The sequence below is a fragment of the Chenopodium quinoa genome, unplaced genomic scaffold (assembly GCF_001683475.1).
Source record: "Chenopodium quinoa cultivar QQ74 unplaced genomic scaffold, ASM168347v1, whole genome shotgun sequence".
Lineage (NCBI taxonomy): Eukaryota > Viridiplantae > Streptophyta > Magnoliopsida > Caryophyllales > Amaranthaceae > Chenopodium > Chenopodium quinoa.
The window spans coordinates 4,111,895-4,132,880 of NW_018744151.1; the positions used below are offsets into that span (position 1 = coordinate 4,111,895).

General features: G+C 34.4%; 1 protein-coding gene and 1 long non-coding RNA gene across 7 annotated transcripts; both read right to left on the reverse strand.

Moving 5' to 3' along the window:
• Positions 1 to 4,289: 4,289 nt before the first annotated feature.
• LOC110693661 lies at positions 4,290 to 4,770 on the reverse strand. The gene is made up of 2 exons (XR_002505644.1): positions 4,526 to 4,770; positions 4,290 to 4,426 (listed from the first exon to the last, which is right to left on the reverse strand). It is a non-coding gene; the product is annotated as an uncharacterized LOC110693661 (long non-coding RNA).
• Positions 4,771 to 12,972: 8,202 nt separating this feature from the next.
• On the reverse strand, positions 12,973 to 18,043 carry LOC110693662 (protein DEHYDRATION-INDUCED 19 homolog 4-like). Of its 6 annotated transcripts, none has more exons than XR_002505647.1 (6): positions 17,817 to 18,043; positions 17,528 to 17,667; positions 14,559 to 14,920; positions 13,593 to 13,727; positions 13,420 to 13,485; positions 12,973 to 13,292 (listed from the first exon to the last, which is right to left on the reverse strand). XR_002505647.1 is itself a non-coding variant. In XM_021870813.1 (5 exons), exons 1-4 carry the CDS (start codon positions 17,917 to 17,919, stop codon positions 13,619 to 13,621), a joined length of 714 nt encoding a protein of 237 aa, XP_021726505.1. In that variant the 5' UTR covers positions 17,920 to 18,043; the 3' UTR covers positions 12,973 to 13,485; positions 13,593 to 13,618. The 6 variants fall into 6 exon arrangements, 3 of the variants coding, with proteins under 3 accessions (XP_021726505.1, XP_021726503.1, XP_021726504.1); XR_002505646.1 differs by having other exon boundaries at positions 12,987 to 13,292; positions 13,420 to 13,513; XR_002505645.1 differs by having other exon boundaries at positions 13,420 to 13,727.
• Positions 18,044 to 20,986: the final 2,943 nt, after the last annotated feature.

Below are 20,986 nucleotides of genomic sequence, written 5' to 3' on the forward strand. Positions count from 1 at the left end.
CAGTCCATTTATTTTTGCCCCATTGCTATTTTTGGAGTCAAATTTGAAAACTTTGACCAATAAATTACCATTAATCTATAAAAGAAAATATAGTCATGCGTAGTCTTATTAGATTCGTCTCATTGTAAATTTTATTAATATCATATCTTTATAATTTTTACGTATATGAAAATAAAGATATAGACATTTTAATATGCATGTTGGAGACTGTGCTCAATCAAATGGGGCAAAAAAATAGGACTAGAGAGAGTACAAAATACTTGTATGAATTTAGTCAAGTACAAAATAATTGGTGAGTGATTAGTCGATTTCACCCATGCCAAGTCATTTTATATCAAACTGAGCCAAAGCTCAATACATTACACTGTAAGTTAAAAATATTGATTTTTTTCCTTTTCCATCATATACCACTGAGTTTTAACGTAATTCAGCATATTCCAAAAATAAATAAATAAATTCAAATTCACCATATAACATTCAATTTAACAATAATGTCACAACATGTCATTAATGACTAGTAGACGTTAAAACCGTTAGTCATTATTAAGGCTAATAAGGTCACGTGACAATATATAGTTTTTGGTTCCCTTTTAAATTATTTAATTTAATTATCAAAAATTATAAAAAAAAAAAAAAAAAACAGCCACTCACGACAACCCAACCAACCACCACCCTATCCTAACACAGCCCGCCGGCGCGAAATTCGATCCACCAGCCACCACCACTATCCCACCACATTAAAATCCTCTCGCTCCCTCCCTTGAAAAACCTCGCTCCTCAATCACCGACGCCCAAACCCATTCCCCGTGCCTGCAAACCTAAGTCACCCCTCCCTCTTCCAATTCGACCCCTTTCCCCCCTTCTGAACCAACACCCCAAAACCCTAAAACTCCAAAATCAAATCCTAAGGTTTCGATTTTGAGTTTTGGGTTGGTTGTTTGCAGCTAAATTGGGCGGCGACCAGTGAGGGAGGGGGATCTGGCCGTCGGCGTTGGGTTCGGCATGGTGGGTTTTGGCTTAGGTGGAAGGGCTGCAAGGGGGAGGCGTTTTTGGCTGGGAGGAGGGAGCATTTAGGTTGGGTATGGTGGTTCAAGGGAGGGATGCGGGCATCGATGCAAGGCTGGGTAAGGGCGGCGTCGGTGCGGTGGTGGTTCAAGACTAGGAGCGGGTGGCAAAGGGTTGGGCTGGGTGGCGGTTGTGGGGGCGCAGAGATGGCTGGTAGTTGGTGGTGGTTTTATTTATTTTTTTCCTTATTTTTGCAAAAGTTTTTTATTTAATTAATTAGTTTAAATAAGAGCCAATTAGAGGATACCACCTAACATATTTAGGGTTAGTTCTCATTGACTGAATTGAGCTGAATATTTTATAAGAGAAGGAAATTGAGAGCTGAACTAAACAGAACTGAATTTCAACGTATGAGAACAAAAACTCTTAATGACTAACGGAGTTAAGAAAAAGGACATGTTGGGGCATTTTTGTTAAATTGAATGGTATACGGAGAGTTACGTTAAAACTTAGTTGATATATGATAAAAAAATTAAAAATTGGTTTTGTTTGTTTATGTAACATATATATACGATGGAGATGAATAATATATCAAAATTATGTACTATTCCCTCGATTTATTTTCAAATGACATACTTAGGTCAAATTAAAGTGTGTAATGCAAAAAAGGGACAGAGTATGAAGTAGGATGAGTTTTAACTAAGAAAATTGATGAAGTGAAGGTGAAAGGTGAAACAAAGGATAATAAATTAATAATTTTTTGGAAGGGTCAAAAGATTAGGAAAGAGAATGTTCAAAAATAATATGAGGGCGGAGATTAAACGATGAAAAATTAGGGGAAGAAAAGAGACATGATAACTTTCTATTACGTAGTAAATATATTAAAATGCGTTTCAAATCAATAAGTTCATACATTATTTGACACTGTTCCGAAAAAAGTGATTTATATAAAAGTTAAAAATTTTAATCTCAAGTTAAAATATTATAAGCTTAACTGGAGCCAAGAAATGCCCGACTTAAAAACTAGTGATTACTTTAAAAAAAAAAAGAAATATAATTATACTAGACATATTGACACATGGCATATACAATCTATTATTATTCTATATATAATTAGTAATATTATTTTTGAAAAAAAAAACATGAATACAGAAAATTATTATTTAATTACTCGTTTTGCATTGCTGTGATTTCTGTTTTTAAGGGTTTTTTATTTTCAAAAATTACATGATATATGTCATATAATTAATAAAAAAATTAGTCAAATTTATTAAAATCATGATAATTTAAAAAATCGACAATAGAAAAGTGAAAATATTTTTTTTCTTGTTTTTTTTTTGAAATAAAATTGATTCATAAATAAGTCATACGACATCTACAAAGAGATTTAGATCTAACAAATACATAATAATTGAATCAAATAAAAACATTATGTAAGCATAGCTACGATCGTTGTTGTAAATCGTACATTCTTCATACCCTCTTTCATATCGCTGTGATTTACAGCCTTCTTCGGCGAGGGGGTATATCGATCTGTTGTAGCCGTGCAGAAAATTTTCGTCTGATTCGTTCGATTGTTGTCGAAATATTAATCTATTTTTCAATTCCGCACAAAATTTTACCCATGAAACAACTCTATAACAATCCATGAAATAAAAAAGCAAATCCTCCCTCAAAAGAGAGAAGAAAAACCCGGTCTTTCGAAGGAGCCAAATCCTCCTAAAGAGGAAGAAAAACCCTGTCTTTCGAGGGAGAAATATTCCTCTTAAAAGAGGAAGAATTATTATAAACCTAAAGCAAGAGAAAAAGCACAAAAGAAACAACGATTGGGGCTTTCCACCGGTAAATCCGATGAAAGCCCCTTCAAAATTCAACAATGGAGGCTAGGGTTTTAGAGAGAGAACAGAGGAAAAAGAGGCTAGGGTTTTTTTTTCACTACGTTTTTTTTCTTGTTTCCCATGTTTGGTTTTTTGTTTTTTTTAAAAAAAAAAAAATACTAAAAACAAAAACGATACCATTGGCCCTATATTTTTCGTTTGGCTTTAATATTCTATATTCTTATTAAAAGAAAAATTAGGCCGAATGTTAAATTGTTTTTTATTTTATATTTTTTGACACAGATTATTAGTTTATTGCAATAGGTTAATTAATTGTCAACTATTATAAAATTAGCTTCTAATTATTGGTTTATAAAATATGCCATGGGCCCTCCCATGTTTGTATAAAATGCAAAGACGTATTGGACCATAATTAATTAGGATTAGGTTGAAATTGTCAGCACCAACTCATTCATGGCATATGATACTTTATACCAATATCTTTAAATTGCAAAATTGCCCAAATAGCCACACCACACATCTCATTTGACTAGTTCACATCATTACATCAACACAACACCACAAAATTAGTAAATTGATTCATAATTTAACACCAACTTTTTGTGTGTTTAGGTTGATGTTTTTAGGAAAATTTTATGAACATATTTAAGTGGTCCTTAAAGGTATGCCATTTAGAAACTCTATAAAGGAGAAAATTCAAGGAGTATAAGTAAATAACACTCTAACTTACTAATGTAATTACTTCCCACTTAAACAACATAACCAACAAGCTACAAGCTACAACTCAATCTTCTTCAAGTACCATGTTGTATGTGCGTGCTTCATTGCCTTCATATACAAGAGGCATTGGTTGTTCGAGTATGAAAATTTTAATTTGTTAGATGTATTCTAAATGGTGTCACTTATACAACAGATTTAGTCACCCTAAATTACATATAGACTATTTGTTAGATGTATTCTACATGGTGTTACTTATACAACAGACTTAGTCACCCTAAATCACATATACACTAAACGTCAAGTATTCATGAAATTTGGGTGACCAAGCAGCATATCACTTTGTATATGGCTATAGTCTATACACATAGTAAAGTACATACCTTTTGTACCAACCACCAAAAACGATGGCTGAACGGAGTTTCGAAATGAAATGCCAACAATCAATAAATAAATAAATAAATAAATAAATAACAGTGAATAACCATTAACCAACCATGAAACAAAATTGAAAGATGAGAACATAGAGGATTAAGCAACTAGTTCGTTAGAATGATAACTCGATGTATGATGGAATTGTGCATCAAAATACGTACCAAGCGCTAAAATATACATAAAGGATGAAATCGTTAGAATGACATTTATTATTATACCAAATGTTTTTTTTTTTTTTTTTTCAAATGGCTTATAATAAATACGGAGTAGTTTTTATTAATTAGTCCTACAAAATAAGAATATTATTGTTATTAATCCAATAAACAGGGATACAAAATGATTATCTACAAAACTAAGTTTATCTTCTGATCAGTGATCACCACCTCTCATCTGTAATCTGTTGAATTCACCATCCAACAAATCCAAGGAAACTGCAATATGTAAATAATGGAGTAAATAAATACATCAAACCCAATTATATTATATGATGAATTTATTTTAAGGAAAAAAAAAAGGGAAGAAGAAAAAACCTGAGAGAACGAAGAGCAACATGAGAAGAGAGGACATGGAAGAGAACATGAGCACCATGAAAGAACATGACCATACCAGTGCATCCTAACACAAACAATTCTACCACCATTTTCAATTTTTAATTTTACTGAATTTTCTTCTTCGATTCCTCACTATTTTATAGATAGAGAAAGGTTAATGGAGAAGTAGTGAGACAGTAGATGAGTTTGCCAGTTTGGCGATGACAGATGCTTGACTTATTTTTAATACTTCTGCTTTTTATGTAATCGTTTAGGGGACCCTTGGGGCATCGGCTATTAACTTTTGAGATCTACTCAGCTTAATTTCAATTCAATTTAGTTTAATTCAATTTAGCTCCAATTATTTTAATTCAGTTCAATTTAGTTTAGCTTCAATCGGAGCAGGCCCTAGTGGCCTAAATTGCCTTATTCAAACCATTACTTAGTAAAACAATATTATTCTCTCTGTTTATAAATAAGTTGAGTCAAATTTGCACATTTGTCGAAACAACTTTGACCATCAATATTTTTAATGAGAGATCAGTAAAAAAATTTACTCGTGAAAATTTTTATTTAGGGTATATTCACATTTACTAAACTGAGTTGAACTAAACTAAACTGAATAAAGCTGAAATGAATATTTTATGAGAGAAAGAAATTAGGAGCTGAACTAGAGTCGTCAAAAGTTGACACGACAATGCAACCTGACACGAAATAAATGGGTTTGGGTCAAGAATTCTCGATTTGTTTAACTAATTAGGCCGACACTAACGCGGCACAAAATTAAACGAGTTAGGTTAGGGTCAAAATTTTTAACCCAAAACTAACACGCCCAACCCTATTATATAAATGGGTTGAACGACAATCTGTTAACTCAAACTCAACACGCTTAACTAGTTTATTATGCATGTAGTACAAGAAATTATTTTTTTTTTTCTCTAAACTTTTAGTTTTGTGAAAAACATTGGTGTTGTTCATAAATATTTAACGGAGGTTTGGATCCTCTAGAGTTAAACTCTATAGAGTTCAATAAATCTAGACCCTCCACAAAAGATCAATGGCTAATATTCATCTTGCATGCATTTCAAAATAAAAAATAAAAGTTCAATAAAAAATAATTTAAAACTCTCACTCTCACAACTCTACAACTCTATAATTTTCAAACTCTAGAGGATCTCAACTCATTTAACGGTTTCCTTAAGCTATGCCCCCCAAGTTCTGCGGTTTCTAAGCTATACCCATGCATTTTCAAAGTTATAAAATGTGCCCTCCATCTCACGATATTCTATCAACAATACCCTTTGACAGCCATATTCGTTCACGAAAGTTAAGTTATTTTATCAATAATATGGTGTCGTGGCGTTATTAATTTGGCACGTGTCCCATTCTAATTGGTTTAACACTTCAAAAAAAAAATTTAAAAAAAAATATAATAATAAAAAAAGAATTTGTTAATGTCAAAGGTTATTGTTAATAAAAATTAGTGAGGTTGAGGGCACAGATTAAACGTTTAAAAAGGCATGATTACAGCTTAGAAACCCAAAAAGTTTGGGGCATAACTTTAGAAAAATTCCATATTTAAATTTTTGGCAGTGAAATTTGGCGAAAAAATGAAAAAATTTAACTAGTAGTGGAAGTGGAGCAACAAGCACACGTTAACCAACTCAACCATAGATGTAATTTAGTTTCATGGATAGGAAATTAATTAATAATCCATGCTTTACAGTAGTTAACAGTTTGTGATGTTGAAGGTTGGGACAATTCTTATGTATGTTTTTGTTGTTATAACCACTAGTTATAAACTTTTGTAATTGCTAAAACTAAGGGTCTGTTAACATTTACTGAACCAAGCTGAGCTGAGCTGAACTAAATAGAGCTGAAATGAATATTTTATGAAAGAAGCAAATTAGGAGCTGAACTGAACTGAATTGAACTGAAATTAAACTGAAATGAACTGAAATTAAACTGAAATGAACAGGCCCTAACTTTAAACTCGTGTCGTTAATGGTGTATTTCTTTTTAATTATTAGTTGAATATTAATTAGTTTATCATATAGTCTTATGTGGGTAAAGGGTTACCTGGGTAACCCGTTAAATAAACGGATTAGGTTTGGGTCAAGGATTTTAAGCCGTTTAATAAACGGGTTAAGTTTGGGTCAAGGGATTTTCAACCCATTTAACATTGACACGAACATGAATCCGACACGACACGACCTGTTTGACAACCTTAAGCTGAACTGGACTGAATTGAACTGATTGGAGCTGAACTGAACTTAACTTAACTGAAATTAAGCTAAGTGAACAAGGCCTTATAAAAGTAGACATTATGACAAATAATCCAACAACATATTATATGATCATATTTATATATAGGAAAATGCTATATACATAGCGCTTAGGGCTACATATAAACATTAAATTTACACTTGAAAATAGTTGAAAGTTCAAAAATCATAAAGATATAAACACTAATTACACTGATTTATGCGTATTTTTGTCATGAATTCCTAATTTTATACAATTTTCAAGAGTGTTTTTAATGTTTAAATATAGCCCTTAGGAATACAAATAGCATTACCCTTATATATAATATATCGGTAAAAAAATTAAGTCAATGATGACATATGAATAGTGAAAAATCTCAACTCTACCTTATAAAAATGGAGGGAGCAATACGTATTTGGTAATGTAGTGGCTGGAGTAGCTTTTTAAATAAGTTAATATCATTAGCTTTTGTGATAAAAACTAGGTAACTATTGGAATTTTTCTTTTATTCTGTATATTTTTAGAATTTCACGACTAATAGCTACTAAACACACTATCCAACAAATCCAAAGAAACTGCAATGTGTAAATAATGGAATTAATAAATAATAGTACCTCGATCTCATCTGTTGTATTACTTTCTCCATTTTTTTATTAGATGCATCACTTTAGTAATTGCAGAATCTTAGATAATTTTTGGAATATATAAAGAGAAATAGAAAGAAAAATAAAGAGGACTCATGTGATAGGAGAGAGATAAAGAGAATTTATTAACTACTTGTAAAAAGGAAAGTAATATATCTAAATTGAAAATTCCATTTAGAAAAAGTGATGCATCTAATAAAAAACGGAGGAAGTGTAATTTTACTAGAAAATTTGAAAATAATCATCTTTAAAAAATCACTAAATAATCACCTCTACATAACGATTTTTGTTTTATAGCATGCAAAAGGAGGCATTTTTATTACTTTTTTTTTTGTTTTTTTTGGAAAAATTGCTGGGAATAATCCCACCTTTGGGGCATCCGCGAAAAATAATCCAACCTTTGGGGTATATTTAAATAATCCTACCTTTATATTACATCCGCTAAAAATGGTCTCAAATGACTTGTAATCGGTTAAATAGGTAATTTTTTTATTTAATTAAGCCTAATCTACACATGTCACAACATTATTGGTCAAAAAAAAAATTTACTTTTATTTTTTAAAAAGAAATAATTATTACTAATTAATCTTAATTAACTTATTTAAAACTAGCCCTCAAAAAAAAAAAAAAAAACACACTTATTTAAAACTAACTTTTTAAAAACTAATTAAAAATTTAAAACAACCACCACCACCTGCCCCAACCCCAGCCACCTCTGCGCCCCACCACTAACCCAGATCGGGCCTCCGTCGTTGACCCGCAGCTCCTCACGCCTATCGCCGCCCCCCTACCCTATTCCGTCACCTCATCTTACAGAAATCAAGGCTGGAAAAAGAGGGGGGTCAAAATCGAGGCATGGGAAGGGTGGTGAAGGCCGAAATCCGGTCGAGGAGAAGGGGAAAAGGTTAAAAAAAAGGGCAAAGGAGGGGGAGAAAACTAAAGGGGAAGTGGGAGGTCGGAATTGGGACGGGGAAGGGTTTCAAATTGAAGGTGTTTGGTGGTTCAAGGGGACGGGGAGGGGTTGGGGTCTTGACGGGAAAGGGGTTTTCAGGGGAGGGGGTCAGTGGTGACGTCGGCACCGGCGCTGGTTGGGGCCTAGGTGGCCGAAACCGTCGGGTAGGGTTTTAGGCTCAGACGCAGCGACAGTGGCTTAGGCAGGTGGCCTGGTGGGTGGTGGGTGATTTTTTTTTTTTTTTCTTTTAAAAAATCTATTTTTAAAAAAATTTATTTTATTTTAATTTATTTTATTTGACCAATCACAAGTTGTCACGTGTCATGTATCTTGTAATAACAGGTTACATGACCGGTTGGGACCGTTTTGAACGGATTGAGTATAAAGGTCGGATTATTTAAAAATATCCTAAAGATGGGATTATTTTTTGCGGATGCTCCAAAGGTGAGATTATTGCCAACAATTTTTCCATTTTCTTAATACAATTCCAAATTTGATTTAGACCCTTAAGTTCCAAAATACCCTTAAAACTTTAATCAAATTTCTCGACTAAAAAAATTTAAAGAGACAAATCAAGACATTTGATTTCTTACTTAGCAAGCAAAACGGGGGATTTCGTTGCAATAATTTACAAGGATGAAAAACGATTTGGGACGAGTGCGAATACCCTTCCCTATAGCCTAGGTACCCACACCCACCATTCACGACAGGTACAAACCTAAAATCCAGGCCATATCCTTTTGAAATTTGTATCGCTTTTACATGAATATCATGACTATGATATTATCTTAAATATTAAACACCAAAGATAGCCCAAGTAAAATATGTTAATAGCAATGTTGCACCTATTTCTAGATGCACTACGTCTATACTTTTGAACATTTAGTAAAAAAAATAAACATTTTATAAAAAAAATAATATAAACACGTCACAAAAACTGAATATAAACATGCAATTTTTATGTTCATATTTTATAAAGAAATATTCATTTTGTATACAATAAATGTTCAGTTTATATTATAAAACTATTGAATTAGTACGAGTCAGACAAACTTTTTTTGAAATTTGTCTGACTCGTAATAATTCAAAATTTGCGATTGTTCGGATTTTTTATTAAATGTTCAAAATTTGTTATTGTTCATAATTTTTTTATTACATATTCAAAAGTATTTGTGTGGTGCATTGCAATTGTTCAGATTTTTTTTATTAAATGTTCAAAATTTGCAATGTTCAGATTTTTAACTAAATGTTCAAAATTCACGATTGTTTAGATTTTTTTACTAAATGTTCAAAAGTATAGGCATGATGCATTGCGATTGTTCAAAATTTTTGACTACATGTTCAAAATTTGCGATGTTAAGATGTTTTTACTACATGTTCAAAATTTGCAATTGTTCAGATTTTTTTACTAAATATTCAAAAGTATAGGCAGGTTAAAGGTGGGCACGGGCGGCCCGGCGGCCCACCTGTGGGTCGTGGCCGTGAACAAAAAAACCAGTTTTTGCACGGGCACGGCACGCGGCACGACGAGCGGCACGGTAGCCGGCACGCCAGCACGGCCCGACACGAGGCCCATATTTACTCACCATTATACACTATTGTACAATTTTTGTAATATCGAACTTCGTATTCCGTATAATAAATGAAGTTATTCACCAAATATTGTACGATTTTTAATTATCATTAATTATTTGTATTATCGATTTATCGTACTGGCTCCCGACATATAATAAAATAAGTTATTCTTCAATTTTTTGTGTTTTCGAATTATCGCACTCGTAAATTTTTTTTTTTTTAACTATATGCATTGTTGTTTTTTTGCAAAATTAGTAAAATTGTTTATTTGTTTATATAAACTTAAACATAATTAGATAAATAATTTATATAACCTTAATTAAAATAAAGTTGTTCTAAACAAAATATATTAACATTAACATAAACATAAATTAATCACATTATTTATATAAAATTAAGTTGTACTAAAAAATATATATCATTTTTTTATTTACATTTATTATTTTAAAAAAATAAAATAAATAAATAATAAAAAAAATTAAAGTGGCACCATGATTAACTTCTTTTCAAAACTTGGAAAAGATGAACAAGTCACATTATGAGCTAAGCTTCAGTTCCCGCCCGTGGTAGTGACCCGGGTTCGAGGCTCATATCCCCCCTCCCCTGTGGGTAATGGGATTTGTTAAACATCGCCCACAAATTACTACATAAAGCCCGCATTTTATAATTTTTTGACAAATTTGCCCTTTTTATAATTTTAACCGAAAACAAATTTTTCGCACTAAAAAAATGTGGATCACCGAAGAGACGTCGTTGGCGGTGATATGCACCGGAGAGTCGCCATCGTCGCCGGAAAACGAGGTTAGTAACGTATCGTAAGGACGAAATGGTGGCTGGCGCCTAGCCGAGAAGGCCATGCCGTGGTTGTGGCGCCTAGCCAGGACGCCGCCACCGTGGCATAGACGCCTGGTGGGGAAGCCTCACCCATGGGAGTGGCGCGTGGCCAGGACGCCGGAGCCACGGCCGGGGCGCCTGGCCAGGACGCTGCCACCATGGCGGCGACGTCCTAGCCAGGCGCCTCCACCGTGGCTCCGGCGTCCTGGCCAGGCGCCACGGGGCTGCTTTAAAATTTTTTTTTTTTTTAATTTAATTTCTCTTTTTTTTTTCTTTTTTTTTTGTTTTGAATTTTTTTTTTGTTTGTTTGTTTGTTTTTGTTTTTTTTTTTGATTTGTTTTTTATAATTATAAAAACTTAAAAAAAGAAGAACATCAAAAATTTTTTTAAGTAAAAAAACAAATTCAAAAAAAAAAAACAAAAACAATAAACAAGAACATAAAATTAAAAAAAAAAAAAGAGGAACATAAAATTTTTTAAAAAAAAAGCAACAAAAAAAATAAAAAAAAATCAGAAAAATAAAATTTAAAATTTAAAACCAAAAAAAAAAAATTATTTTCGAAAATAAAATTTCAAATTTAAAACCAAAAAAAAATTAAAAAAAAAATATATAACGAGGCGCCTAGGCCAGACGCCGTGACGGTGGCGGCGGCGCCTAGCCCAGACGCCACTACCACGGCGGCGGCGCATTGGCCAGACGCTGGTGCCGTGGTGGTGGCGTCTGGGCTAGGCGCCGCCGCCACCGTCACGGCGTCTGGGCTAGGCGCCTCCGCCGTGGTGGTGGCGTCTGGCCTTGGCGCCGCCACCGCCTCCGAACTTTTTTTTTTTATTTTTTAAAAACAAAATTAATAAAAATACCTTCTCGCCGGAAAACCGCTGTCCACCCGCCGCCGGTGCCGCCACTTCCTTGCCGGGCCGCCTCGACATCGCTCGGAAAGTTTTTTAGAGAGAGAAAGTGGAAGTAGAGAATAGAGAGAAGAAATTGTGTTTTTTACTTTGAGGGCAAAAGTGTCATTTCACTCTAATTTTGTGGGCTTTATGTGGAGATTTGCGGGCGATGTTTAGCAATTCACGTGGGTAATACCCCCTTGATATTCCTGTGATAGGAAATTAAGGTGGAGCCCACCCCTTACCCCTAAAATAAAGAAGAAAAGATATGAGTTATAAAAAGTTTCCTAAATACAAAGTTAGCCACATAGCAGCCCCCACCAATGAATTGAGTAGTTTGTAAAACATAGAAAGTTGGAAACATGTTCGGTGCCGCCAAACAAACAATAACCGCACCGAACCGTCCTTATCCCTCACCACTCACCCTCACAGCCATCAATAATTATATACGCCCGCCAACATTACTAACCAATTTTTTTTCCAATAATGTTTGTTATTCTTCCAAGTCTTCAATAATGGCAAAAATGACTCTTTTTATATTCTTATCTAAAGTACTCCAACTATTAAGTACTAATGTTTTTTTTAATGCAAATTAAGAACTTATGTAATGGACTACTAGAAATATCAACCTAAATTATCGGGACACAATATGTTAATGAATGTAAACCGTATTTAAATAATAAGTAAAAATTAGGTACAACTTCTCTAAATTCTATTACTCGTAGGTCGTAGTATATATTGTTTTAGCTTTTCTCAATTATTAACACACTATGATTACGATGTTTTAAGTAATGTGTTAGTTATAACTTACAAATTAGACTTTTTTTTTTTTTTTTTGAATATTCTGAAACATCTATCAACTTCCTATAATGTGAAGGTAACTACACTTTTACAAGCTTGTTTATAATGTCAAGTCAAGTTCATGTCTATAGAAGTCTAAAGAAATACATGAAGTACTAAGGAGCCTGTTCACTTCAGCTTAATTTCACTTCAGTTTAGCTCCTAATTTCCTTCTCCCATAAAATATTCATTTCAACTCTATTCAATTTAGTTTAGTTTAGTTCAGCTCCAATCAAACCAGTATATGTGAACAGACTCCTGTTCTCTTCAGCTTAATTTCAGTTCAGTTCAGTTCCTATTTTCCTTCTCTCATAAACAATTTAGTTTAGCTCAACTCTGCAGCTAATGTAGCCAACTAAACCTTTTATTGCAAAGAGTACCAAAATCTTTTTATTCCATAAAGAGTCTGACCATGCCACATTTGAGACTTAATAAGATACACATGGTTCTAAACACAACTATGTCAGTTCTACTAGGATTTAGTCATCGCATTATTAATTCAAATTACACTATCAAGATGGAAATGCTTCAGCATGTATGATTTACACTGTTATGCTTTGATAAGCACTATAACAAAGTCTGATTTGATAAGATTACAACAATTTAAAGTTACATTTCTGTTATGAACGGATGAAAGAACAAGTCAATTAGCAATTGTTATACAAGCGAAGGTGCAAAACCTATGATCCCTTCTTTTTCCCAAGGAAGCAAAAGAAAACGCAAACAAGCAGGCACAGCCTCCAATTTTGCACGGGGAAGGCTGTTACACCTTTCAACATTTACAAGTACATGTCAATCTTCCTCCGTGCTAATACCCACAAACTAGCAGCAGGAATAAAAGCAAATTGCAAACGGAGAAACTAAAGCCATGAAAGCCTTGTTTCTTTAAAATGTACCTGAGATTTATTTTTTCTTTTTTTCTGAAGGGATGTTTTGATGTAAGCACTAGCTCGGTTAAGCAACTGCATAGAATCTCATCACGTGAGGATTCTAGAAGCCAGCAACAGCAGAAATATTACAATTAATCCCTCCAATATACACTCATTGAGCTACTCGAAATCTCAGTTACCTTTATTTTGATAACCAGGCACTCCACTAATCGCCCAGGAGGGTGCAGAGAATAAGATCTTGTACAAAGCCAGCTCTACCAGCTGCCTGATGTATCCTCTTCTCTTTTTCTTCAGAACTTAATGAAGAATCAAAACTGCAATAATATACAAAGAGAGAGGGATATTAGCTATAGAACTGAGCAATTAAATTTTACAAATTAGGTTCCTCAAATAATAACCTTGCATCATTACTATTCCATAACATCTGACACGTGCTATGTACGAGTACATATCCAAAATCCAACTGTCAACCCAGCCAAGGTGTGGGAACAAAAACATTCATGAAGCATGTTTATGTGTAAAAATCTTTTCGCATGCTTTATACATTACAATTTACAAATACCCACAAGCAATTTAGATCGACTTGCTTTGTTTCCTCATAAAATGTCAATTGTTCTTTCCTCATATTTTCAAGTGTTTTGTTGAGTCCATAGATAAGCTATTCTCTGTGCATGTGAGGCTAGGCCAATGTTGTATTAAAATTCAACATCAAAGAAGAGTTTAGGAGAGAGGTACTATGTTGTATTAATCAGGAATTTCTGCCACTTGTTTTACTGAACTGTTCAATTTTTTTGAATTATTGAAGTCAATTTAAACATTGAATCGATTAACGATAGACTTTTACACATACAGAAAACTGCCACAATAACAGATCTATACAAGGAGTTTGATGTTGGATATAAAGACAAATTGGATACAAAAATGAATGGCAATGAATCTAGTAGTTGATTGTTTAGGCTCATGATAGCGTCGGAGTCTAAAATTTTACTTCTGGTCAATATTCTAGTGTCTATGCATGATGCCAAACACAAGGTCTTCTTTATATCCAATAACAATTTCAAAATGAACATCAATTTGAAAGATGTTCTAATTTTGACTGGTTTGTTAATAAAAGAACAGCAAAATTTGAGGAAAATTCCAAGTACCTTGGTTTCCAATAACGATCTGTTGAGGTATTTTTCGAAGTTGTATCCTCAATGCTGGATGCCACGGACTTAGTAAGTTCATCAACTTCTGATCCAGGGAAGTTTAAGATAAGTGATGAAAGGAATGGATCATTTGCAGCATTAGAGGCATTTGTACTACTTGATCGAAATCCACCTCCTCCTAGAAGCACTTGTAGGTGAGCTTCACGAAGGTCTCGGCCAAGCAGGGACAGTGCTTGGCTATTTGGAATTGCAACTTTACGCAATCTACGACGTCTTTGGATCTTAAATAAATGTGCATGCTGCAACGTGATATGACTTAGCATATCTCGTGTAACTTTAACAGAGCATATTGGGCAAACCTGAAGAATTGGCAAACAAACACACAAATTTCTCGTTAAAATAAATATATATATGCGTTGTTGGAACAAAGTAATTTATCTTAGAACACCTTCAATATAAATTAGGGGCATGCAAGTTTACTGTAAACAATTAAGTTGCAAAACAAGCATTGAGACCAAGAACAAGATGTACTGATGTAGCAAATGGCCCTCGATTGGTCACATGCAAGTGGACAAGAAATGGGAAGAAGTCATCAAAGGATATTGCAGCATAACGCCCAAACTAGCTAAAGAGCATCCCTAATGCTAAGCTACAAGGTATTATAGCTTGGCTCAACGCATCAATTTTTTAAAGCTACAATACTTTCTAGCTAAAAAGTACATAGTATTCCAATATTTAGTTATATGAGCCTATAACACACTATAGCGAGCCAACAACAGCAACAAAAAAGCCTTAGTCCCAAACTGATTTGGGCTCGGCTAACATGAATAAATCATAATGAAACCGTTTGTAAATAAAATAGCTTTTATTATCCACGTCACATTATAAGAGGAGCTTGCTTATCATTTCTTCAATCAAGCTTGTCGCTTGATTAAATGTTTTCTATAACTCAACAAAATTGTTACATAATTATATTCATCTAAAGCAGGCCCATCCCAAATACTAGGAGCCTATTTGAACAATTACGGATATACAAATAAACACCACAAATAACCTATTAGGCCACTCCACCAAATAACAATTGGTAATTTCATCAAAATGTTTGAGTTTCAGCAAGTAAGATTGAGCTCCCTGAACTTATTCACTCCAAATCCTCAAGTAGTGCCACTTATATCAATTTGTTTGGCCCGCCAACAGCACATTTTCACGGAACATTCATCAACCAATATTGACTAAAAGAATACCATTGAAAGTCTTGTAGAACAACCTTCACAGACTAAACCTTAGTAACCCAAGTGGGCTATTCCAAATATTACACATTAGACTTAGGAATGAGGTATGAGATTAGAATGAGCAGAACCCATACCTAATGTTTGTTTAAGAAAAAATCTTATTTCTAAACCCATATCTCAAACCTACGAGGTATGGAGTTTAGAAACTCAAGGGAGGAGGTGGGTGTACCACACCTCTAGGTAACAAATAAAAAGGAAAAATTCATTCCCGACAACAACCTAACACAATTAAGAAATAAGTTCCAATCCCATACCATTTTAGTTTCAAACCTGATTGCAATTTGCAAATCCATACCACTTTGTGACCAAACTCCCCGTAAAAAGGCAATGTTGTGTAGGCTTGGTTTGATGTTTTGAACCAATTATCTATAACATACCCTTCATCAAAGAAAACCTATCCATACCTTCACAGTAGTCAACTCATATCCTAATCAAAACAGTTTATATGTCCTCAACATCTCACTAGGAAGATTTTCAATCAACAAGGAATCTAGGATACATTCCTTTACAGCTCAAAGGGAAATTCTACAAGACTACCGCAAGACCAATGTTGCTCTATGGTACAAAATATTGGATTTCTAAGAAGGAGCACATTAAAAAGATGGAGGTTAAGGAAATGCACATGTTAAGATGAATGTGTAGGTGTTGCAAGAAAGTGGGTGTTGCAAGCATTGCATACTAAGGGAAAATCACCTCCCTGGTTGAGGCATGTAAGACGAACACCCAAGGGTGTACCAATACGAAGAGTAGAAGAGTAGGATCATGGAGGGGTTAAACGAGGGAGAGGGAGACTGAAAATGACTTAGTTAGAACTTAGAAGGAGTTAGAAAGGATAAGAGGCTTGTGGAATTGCATGAGAATAAGACATTTGATCGTAACGGATAGAGGGAAAGATTTTTGTGGATGACTATACGGAATAATCACTTTTAGTACATGCAGTCAATCTCACTTATGCAATTAAGGCTTTGATTGATTGATACATAGGAATCCAAGATACAAAATTCAGTCTGTTACTATCACAAAAATTGCAACTACAATCAATGTTAATTGTATTGCACAAACTATTGCACTTTGGAAGGTACCAAACTTTAACATAGAGGTTAGCTTCCTCAATTGCTTTCCACATTATTATCCCCCTTATCACAGATTAATCAGTGTTTAACCCAACTCATACTCCTTCTGCTTTCATGGCTCGACCTATTCCTCAACCCACAAATCATCAAGCCTATAATGTAGGAAAGGGGCATTGACCATTTGACCTCCAACATATTCTATAGATCATCACTTTAATTCCATCATAAACATTTGATGAACTGTTCTATCAATCCACATCCATAGGTGGGTGCACATATATTCTAACTTCCACCATCATAAAACTTTCTAAACATTAATTATAAACTATTTATCACCACCACCAATATTAAAAATTGAAACAATAACATAATCAAAATATATCTCATATGTATCATAAAAACCAAATAAACCCATCAAAAAATGCAAAATACAATAAAATAAAATAAACAAAAATGCAGAAATTTATAACAAAATGTCAAAAGTTTCCAACTTTTCATCTTTACCATTATATAAACATAAAAAAAAAACAAATCTAAAATCCCATTTTACCAAAACCTCATAAAACTTAACATTACAAAGGTGAAGAGAGAGAAAACATACGGTAGCTCGAGACTCGCAAGAGTGTTCATCATCCAAATGTGTACAAAGAGAACCAATATCAAATTCTTCATAACAATACGGGCATGGAATATCGGGTCGAATTTCATCTTCCATCTCAAAATCATCCATATTCAACCGATCTAAAACATACCCATTTCATCAAATCATTAATCAACAAAAACCCAGAAACCATCAACCAAATTAACAACAACAAATACATTTTTTCAGATCTAAAACACAGGAAACAACAAAAACTAATTAAAAAAAAAAAAGAAACAAACAAACAAACCAAGATGAGAAGAGTTATGATGAAGTTGGTGATTATGGTGGTGTTGCATATTAAACTGCCGCTTTGCAGCGGCTAAACGGGTGGTCCAAAACTCAGAATCCATTGATGAAAAGCTTTGATTTTGAAGAGAGAGAAAGAGAGAGTCAATGGAAGGCAGAAAAAATGTCAGAGAAAAAACCGAACTTTTTTTATAGAAAGAAAAGATGATTAATTATGGGGAAGATGTATGTAATAAATGATAAAAAAATGTTGGTTAATTAATAAAAATAGTGAGATTAGTAAACGGCAAAATTGACAAAATGAGTGGTGGGTGGTGGGAGCGTGTTAGAATGCGAGAGGGAGGCTTAGATTCGGGGTGATGTGTTTTTCAAGCTGTGCGTGTGTTTTGCGTTTATATGTTGTGCCATTGTGGTCCTACGTTCTTTTTTTTTCTTTTTTTTTTTTTTTTGAGAATTTGAGGATTTCTAATTTTGTTTTTACGTTTTATTACTCCCTCCCTTCCAATAATAGTCTCATATGGAATCAATAACAAAAATATTTGGAATTCATCATTAAAGTAAAAAAAAAATTCATAAATAGTTTTGATTTTTTTTTAAGAAATTGTAAACCATAATTGCATAATTCAAGAGACTTAGAGTCATGTCATAAATTCACAATCAATTAACTTAACCAATCGGAATTTAATCTATAATTTTATACTAAAGGCGAAACAGGAATAACACATGTCATTTCATAATTAAAAATTTTCCATCCAAAAGGTTTTTTTTTTAACTTTTTATTTTTTTGTCAAAGCTTCATAGAAAAGTTTTTAATACAAAATACAATAATATTATACATTTCCTATTTGATAAGTATATTCCATTTGTACACAATCAAAGATATTTATTTTTTATACAATATTATGCAATATTATTCGACTGCAGCTGTGAATAGGGGGAGAGGTGTTGAAAATCCTCGAACTCTATTCCAGACTTTGGGAATTTCTGAGTGGGTCTTTCCACCGCTGGAGCCGGTTCAGTTTAATGAAGAGTCGAGTGCAATAGGAGTTTATCCAGTGGGCTTTGATCCAGATCTTCACCGACAGCTTATAGCACAGATAAGCATGAGTCCGGAGCAACCAATTGAGCCAACGACTAAGCAGCAGCAGAACACCGTGCAACCTCAATTGAATATCGAAGACAACGATGAGGAGGTAAATTCTATGTCTTATGCTGATTTTTCAAATAATAATCAGCTGAATTTTGTGGAAGCAGAACGGGCATTCTTGCGAGCTATGACTGTATACAGGGCAACGTCAAGGAGGATTTATCCGACAGCTACAAGATCGCTATACCTCCCTGATTCGCCAAACACCTTTCCCACAAATTTGGTGCATCTGCCAATGACGAAGTACGATCCACCAAACTCACCAATGTCACCAATTCGTTCAATTGATGTGTCGAATGTGCTTATGGAAGATGAGAGGAGGAGTTCTCCAAAAAGGCCACGTACAATTGATAGAGCTCCATCGCAGTCGTGTGACAATGATTCGGTGCGAGAGGCATCATATGATTTGGGATGGTTGGAACGGAAGCGCTTGAAATCTCTTAATCGATGGGCTGATAAGGGAGGATTTAATGTTTGGCAAAGAGATAAGAATGGCAATTTTGAGTTCAAATCTAAGGCCATTAGTGATGTTGACTTGGCGAGGCAGTGGGGGTGCGCATCAAACCCCCACTCTCTGGTATTTTGGGGAAGAAGAGACAACAGTCTTCATCCTCAAGTCACTTTAGTCCAATTAAGAAGCAACGGAGTGAGGAGGTTACCTCTAGCTTCCATGCATTTGATAGTGATATAGAGGTGGAGATGGGTGGAGAAGACAAGGATGATGCTGAAAATTCTGATGAGTTTGTTGGTGAGGTGGCTGCACCGAAACAACCCCCTAGTGATCATTGAGAGTTATCACTTGGAATTGTAAGGGCTTAAACGACACACTTTCCCCTACACATCCTTATTTAGTGTGGTTGTTAGCTACTAAGTTGCCTACTTTTATGTTTATTTCCGAAACTAAAATGTTGTTTAGTGATGTTAGTAGTTTAGTAATAAAGTTTACTCCAAGTTTTTCTTATGGAGTAGACTCGGAGGGGACAAAGGGGGGCTTAGCCTTGTTTAGTTGGTATTTGGGGAATGTCTTTTGTGTTGCTTCTTCCTCAAATTTCATCTTTTGTAATGTTGTGGACATTAATGGAAGTAGTCGGCATATTTTGTTTTTGTACGGAGCGTCGAAAGTCGAAGATAGACCGAATGTTTGGGAGGAAATTTCGAGACTTATTTCTAATACTCCGAATGTATTGGTTATGGGAGATATAAACCAATTAGAGTATTATAGTGATAAATTAGGGGGGGGCATCTTTGATAAAGGGTTTGGATGCGTTTTTGGATTGGAGATTCCAAACTAATCTTTTAGAGGTTCCTTTTACGGGGCCTCGTTACACTTGGACAAACAAAAGATTAGGAGCGGAGTTGATCATGGAGCGTTTGGATAGGGCTTATTCTTCTTCACAATGGTTTAATGATTTTCCGGATGGGAAAATTATTCATGAACCTATTACGGTTTCGGATCATGCAACAATTATTTATGACTTGGATACTAAGTTAACTAAGTCGAATAGACCATACCAAATTGAGACATGGTGTTTGGTTTTCCCGGAGATTAAGGCTTTTATTGGTGAAGCATGGGACATTCAGTGTTCGGGGTCAGTAATGTACAAGTTTCAACAAAGGTCGAAATGGTTGCGGGAAAAAAATCAAAAAATGGTGTTTGGATAATAAAAAAGTGTGGGGAATAAATTGGAGGAAGTACTCTACTGAGCTCCTAGACCAAGGAGATGATATCACTACTTTGGCGTAGGGTAATAGCTATGTCACAACGATTAATGGGACTATCAGTCAGAGTAGCTTAGAATTTAAGTATTGGCAACCACGCATGAAGGATAGGTGGATTAAGGAGGGTGATATTTCTTCGAGAATGATGTATGGTAGAGTGAAGCAAAGAAAACAACGGCGGGAGATTGTCACTTTGAGGACAGTGAGGAAGTTTGGGTGCAAGGACAGGAAAACTTGGAAATTCTGATAAGGGACACTTTGAGGGAAGTTTATAATCCACCGATGGAGTCGAAGGATATTGTCGA

Bases quoted from the DNA above. Each gene is read 5' to 3' on its own strand.
- LOC110693662 (XM_021870813.1), bottom strand. From the start codon at position 17,919: ATGGATTCTGAGTTTTGGACCACCCGTTTAGCCGCTGCAAAGCGGCAG. The intron at 17,668-17,816 runs GTTTGTTTGTTT...GGTATGTTTTAG, and splicing joins TCATAACTCTTCTCATCTTG to ATCGGTTGAATATGGATGAT. The intron at 14,921-17,527 runs GTATGTTTTCTC...CCAATTCTTCAG, and splicing joins CTTGCGAGTCTCGAGCTACC to GTTTGCCCAATATGCTCTGT.